This window comes from Mus caroli, unplaced genomic scaffold, assembly GCF_978045245.1.
Source record: "Mus caroli unplaced genomic scaffold, Mus_caroli_1 scaffold_8, whole genome shotgun sequence".
Taxonomy (NCBI): domain Eukaryota; kingdom Metazoa; phylum Chordata; class Mammalia; order Rodentia; family Muridae; genus Mus; species Mus caroli.
The window spans coordinates 62,088,504-62,094,503 of NW_028227263.1; the positions used below are offsets into that span (position 1 = coordinate 62,088,504).

At 38.2% G+C, this 6,000-nt stretch overlaps 1 protein-coding gene across 6 annotated transcripts in view; it reads left to right on the forward strand.

Annotated features, from left to right (window-relative positions):
• Zfand6 (zinc finger AN1-type containing 6) overlaps positions 1–5,746 on the forward strand; it is a 67,244-nt gene extending 61,498 nt beyond the window's left edge. For all 6 annotated transcript variants that reach the window (XM_021167611.2, XM_021167614.3, XM_021167613.3 and 3 more), the window contains 2 exons: positions 2,825–2,938; positions 4,823–5,746. In XM_021167611.2, the coding sequence (XP_021023270.1) occupies positions 2,825–2,938; positions 4,823–4,971 (263 nt within the window). In that variant the 3' untranslated portion in view covers positions 4,972–5,746. The remainder of the gene's footprint in view (positions 1–2,824; positions 2,939–4,822) is intronic.
• The last annotated feature ends 254 nt before the right edge of the window (positions 5,747–6,000 follow it).

The window sequence follows — 6,000 nt, forward strand, 5'->3', positions numbered from 1 at the left end:
GGCCAGTAGACCGTGTCTAGTCAGGATTCCAGTTAGCAATCAGCTAGAAAGCATACTATAGTTTATTTGCCTCTTTTATGTTGTTACATTGGCCTCTCTGAAGACCTGCATGGTTAGTGGGTATGACTAGACAGTCATGTGTTCTTGATTAGTAACAGTTGCTGGGTGTTTCTAATTCTCATTTTCCTATATGAAAACCTATCTAGTTTTGAAGAAACAGCTCTTACTTTGGCTTTAAACTCCGAAAGACTGTGGTTCTTTGGCGTCTTTCCTACTACGTTAGCTCTCTATTCATGATGAGTAGTTTCTTTATATAAACAAAATTAGATGAGGCATTTTGTGGTCTTATATCTTAAATATAACCTGAGGAAACATAATTTCTTGGAATCAGTCTTCCAGATTCCTAGAATTCTGGCTTATGAATTTATTTAACTCAAGCTGTTGATTGATTAAAGTAAGGTTGTACTGAGAGTTGGGCTTGAGCAGATGTTCCCATCATCTCTTGGTGCGGTACCGAGTACTCAGCAGTCTAAATGCGACCTCTAGCTCACTAGCATTTTCACACAGCTGTCCAGTCTTTAACTTCAAAGTTGCATCTGCCACTGGTGATTTGTCTTAGGTCTTCAAGCTAAGTGGCAAATTTACTGTTGAGGTGTGTGACCACTTGTGTTCAGAGTAAAACCATGAATTTTTATTCTCCAATTCCAGATACTTCCCAAAGTTTGTCTCAGTAGTTAAACCAGTTTTGTTTAGAACCTGCCATCCTGTTACTGACATTTAAGAATTAATTTTTTTGACTACCACATTTTTTAGAGAACAGGTTAGATATTGTGGTTTACAAATTTTAAAGACAGTATTCTGAATAAAGTTTAAATATTTTTCTAGAGGTGGGGACTTAAACAAGATATTTACTCCTTGTCCATAAGTTTGTGCCTCTATTTTGTTTGAAAAATACAATATAGCCAGATGTTGTAGCTCACATCTATAATCCAAGCCCTTGGTTGAGGCAGGAAGATTACTATGAATTTGAGGCCAGCCTGGGCTGCAGAATTAGACCCTGTCTCAAAGTCCATAAGTAAGAAATAAGGATGTATATTAATAGAAATTTCTCTGGCCTGGTTTTAGCTTGTCTGGTAACTAGAGACTTTATATGCAGGATTCTTCAGTACCATTCATTCACTTATAATTTATGGTGTTGTGTCATGTTTTTAAATACTAGGTGAGTTAACATAAGCAGGTTATAATCTACTCACTTGAGTATCAGCTGTAAGTAGCTTTTCTAAGGGAAGCTGTACTGTCGCTATGGGAATGTTCTCCATAGATATAGTAGGTAAGTGATTTGATACAGATCCGCCGACAGTTCTTCCTTGAGTAGCAGGAGCAGCAGGATAGGCTCTGGTAACAAGAATGATGAGACAGGTTCCTGCCTTCAAAGAGTCCAGTTAGCCAGGTTAAGTCACATGGATATAGGAGTGTAGAAAGTACCATAGGAGCTCAGGAGAGGGTTTCCTATTCTGAAACTGCAGGCTACTTCAGTGTAAACAGGAAAGACAAGATGGAGTTAGTAGCTAAAGATCACACACAGCAAGGACCTTACAAGAGCTTACAGGTGAGAGAAAGAGGTGTGTCATAGGAACTCTGGCCCTCCCGTGGCTCAAGAATATGGCAACTTAAGGAATGATGTCATGTTGCCACAGAGAGTGACAGGAATGGTGAAAGTCTCTGGGCCTTAAACTGGGGAATGGTGGGGAGCCATCAGAATGTTATAAACTATTTTTGTTTTCTAAAACAGACAAATATATTGAGAGTTGGGTTGGTGCCAATAGCAGGGGTAATAGAGTGGAAAGCTGCTAAGAGTGTTGATGAGGGAAATATATTGGATCTTGACATTGAAGAACACACATGGCTGAAATGGAAAAGCCTTTGGGGGTGGCTGGTAGATTAAGCCAGAAGGATGTTCCCAGTATAGTTGGAAGAGCAGTGACTCTTGGGAGAGGCTCTGGTTGTGATAAAGTGGGCGAGTTGAACTTAAACTATGATAGGCCTTTTATTATTTTCAGGTAGGTTGTGTACTCCATCTCTGGAGCTCTCAGGAAGACCAGAGTGACAAGTAACAGGAAAGGACACATTTACAGGGTTTAGTAACAACCATTCAACCTGAGTCTCGTGCATTTGCTCTTGACTGTAGGATGAAAATGCATTGATTTTTAGTTTTCATTTTAATTACATCGTTTTAAAGTTTCCATGTATCTGATTCTTTTTCCTAGCATCTTAAGTGCTTTTGGGAGCAGAGATGGTGTTGAGAAAGATTTTCATTTTGTTGCTTTGGCTGGACTTTTACTTATTCTGTAAACAAGGCTCAAACAGCAATCCTCTGGGTACTGGATGATAGGCATGTGCCACAACACTTGGCTTAAGTGATTTCACATAAAAATGTGAAACATTCTGAGAACATTGGTATTCCTGTTTTCTGAGAAGTCTATTTAGATCAGCCTGTGAGCAGTGTTAAGTTGTCTTATGGCTGTTTTCTTCTTACATATTTCCGCAGACTTCCTGGGTGTCAGGCAGTGTCTTTCAAGAAGGAAATCTGTGAATATTTAGAAGCACCATTTGTCTACCTGTTTTTACACATATATTTATTGAACAGGGGGGTCATGTTTTATAAATAGTGGAAATTTATGAGTATCTTTTCTAGCTATAAATCAGTTCCTCAGATAGTCTTTAAATTGCAGATGCGAGGGATAATATGGGATGAGGGCCAACCACCACCCAAACACCAAATCTTACTAAATAATTAAATTTGCCACCCTCCTGTTTTTGTCAGCTTCAGTATCAGATACGACACAGCAGCCATCTGAAGAGCAAAGCAAGTCTCTTGAAAAACCAAAACAAAAAAAGAATCGCTGTTTCATGTGCAGGAAGAAAGTGGGACTTACTGGTAAGGGCCTCCTTGGATGGTTTAAAGTTAGGATCATGTTTTGGAATAACTTAGGCTCACTGTTACTGACCAGTTAAGATTACTGCTGCCTCTGTGAGCATTGGTATTGGGTACATGTCAGTTCCGGGATTACTTTTTTTTTTTTATTTAGCTTTTAAATTTTTATTTCAGTTGGGTTTTAGAGTATTTGACCAGTTAGGCTATTGTGGTGAATGCTGGAAAAGAGCAAAGATGAATCTCTTGCCTTCAAGGAGATGGTATTTGGGGGGGCCTTTGGTGAATTTTAAGGTGTTTCTATAAAATGGTGCTGATCAGAGACCACACGTGGTCAGTGAGCTAAAAGCAAAACAGTCTGGTACTGTGTAGAAGATACCACTGGTATTACTGTCTGTAACTCAACTGTCAAATTGTTAAAGGGGAACTATTCAAAAGTATTTAGCAAAGAATATACATTAAACACAGTCAGACTGCCCATGGACAGGCATGGACAGGAGTTCTGTAGTCAGTTTATATAAACAAAGGGAAATATAGAGGCCTGTCAAGGGGAGTACAGATGCCACTCTGACTGTGGAACTATGGGTGAGGCCAGGGCAAGCCTGGTACTGAGATTCACTGGAAAGTGGTGCGGTTACAAATGGCTTTGCTGATTGTTTATTTAGGTATAGTGCCAAAAACTTGTATAAAAATCCAGAGTTTACGTAAACAGAAAACAGTAAGATTTTGAGTGAAAATTATGCTTGAGAGTTGGGCATGGTAGCACATGCTCATAGTCCCAGCACTTGGGAAGTGGAGACAGAAGGGTCAGGAGTTCAAGGCCAGTGGGTGCTACTTGAGATCCTAGCTCCAAAAAATAGATAAGAAAATGATACCTTATGCTAAAACATGGGTCGGCATTGAGGGAGGAGATTCAAGTATGATGTCTTTCCTCCAATATATATTTAACTTAAAATGGACATACTTAATATCAAATGTATCCTTTAAAAGTTTCATGAAGTTTCAGCATTCATGACTACAAGGCTAGGACTTAGTTTTATCTAATTTAGCTATTGTTTACTTCGATTTTCTATTGCATAAAGTTTCAGAATATGTTTTTAAAGTTAAAATGTGGTAAAGAAAGTGGATGTCAGTTGTTGATGATTAGAGTATTGATTATTCCTGAGCTGTTTTCCAATATCCATAATAACATAAAAGCCTGATTTGGAGGAGCAGCACAGTTGCTCTGACTGCAGCTCTATTTGAGTTTCAACTCAAAAGGCATATCCCTAAAATTAAGAAGCTTTTATTGTGTGTTTTTTGTATATTGGACGCTCACCTGATCAGGAGTAATTCATGACTCCTTTAAAAATGCTTTTGTGATATTCACAGAAGCTTAGTGAATTGTCTCTTGATACTGAGGATATTGACCCACAGAAACTGCTTCAAGGGTCTTGGTCTCCTCAGACAGAACCATTCACATCTCCTGTAATTAGCCATGGGGGAAATTAAAGGTGTTACGTTGTCACTCAGCGGCAGGTTGGACTCATTGGTCTGCTCTTAATTAAATGTTACAGTTGCCTTCTGACAGAAAGCTGTTTCTACACTTTGTATTTTCAGTTTAAAAAATGGTCCATTTTCAGTTTAGCAACCTTTCCTAGGAAGAAATTGTGAGCATGTCACCAGTAAGGGAACCAGCACAGAGAAGCAATCAGGGCTTGCTCTATTCCAAGTAAGTATATGTAGATGGGGGCAAGAAAGGAAGCTCTCTGATAGTTGAGAATGAAGCTCTTGGAACTAAGTATTCTTCATAGACTTAAAGATAGGTTTACTTAGTATTAACTATGGGAAGAACTTAATATCTCACCCTCCTGTCTAACCCATGCTGTACACATATTCATCCATTTCCAGGGTTTGAATGCCGGTGTGGAAATGTTTACTGTGGTGTGCACCGTTACTCAGATGTTCACAATTGCTCTTACAATTACAAAGCTGATGCTGCTGAGAAAATCAGAAAAGAAAATCCAGTAGTTGTTGGTGAAAAGATCCAGAAGATTTGAACTCCTGCTGGAATACAAAATCCTTTGACTATCTGCAAACTAAACATTGACTTGAGGTTTTTTTTCCTAGTCCTTGGGAATGTAGAGCACCGTATCTTGCATAGACCCTTGAATCATGCATGTCATCAGAAGAATAGATTTTTGGTTTTGTTTTGAAAATGACTCTGAACATTTATTTCCATTGCAGTTTCTGTGGCTGACAAGAAGTATTATACTTTTAAGATCATTTTAATTTTAGTTGAGTGCAGAGGGCTTTTATAACAAATGTGGAGAAATTCTGGAGGGCTGTGATTTTTCCAGTATTAAACATGCATGCGTTGATCTTGCAGTTTATTTCTCATTGTGTATGTATATATAGCTTTTCTCTGCAGCACGATTCCCTTTTGATAAGGCCCTTCTGGGTACAACTAGTTATCAGTAACTGAATGTATCTTAATCATTACGGCTGCTTCTGTTTGTTTTGTTTTCATTAACAAAGGTTATACATATGTTAGCATATAGTTTCTTTGCACCCACTATTTATGTCTGAATCATTTGTCACAGGAGAATATGTGCTGACAAGATTCTAAATTTGTGGTTTTTGGTTCCTTTTATTTTTTTTTTAAGCAAGGGAAAGAAAAGCTGAGTGCATTTCACTGCTGACTGCAAGTTTCTTTGAGATTACTGTTCATTGGTCTGCGTGTGCACAATATGAAGAATGAGCTGGTCATTGTGCGGTATTTATGTTTATTCACCAGTCTTTGATTAAATAAAAAGGAAAACTCGAAAGGAAAAACAGCTACGTTTCCCTCTTCTTTCTGGTAATTACTTTTGCCCTGTTAAATCTTCTAGGGCTTTGCTTTCTAATATAATAATAATAGTGGTAAGAGCACCACTATGATGTGTCTCAACTCTAGTCATGGATAATTGTTATGACAAATTATATTCCTATGAGGTGAAGACCTTAGAATTTTTTCAAAACCAAGTTACTGAGATGTGTGATAATTCTGGCTCTCATCTAACTGTCCTGCACTCTTTTACACCAAATTA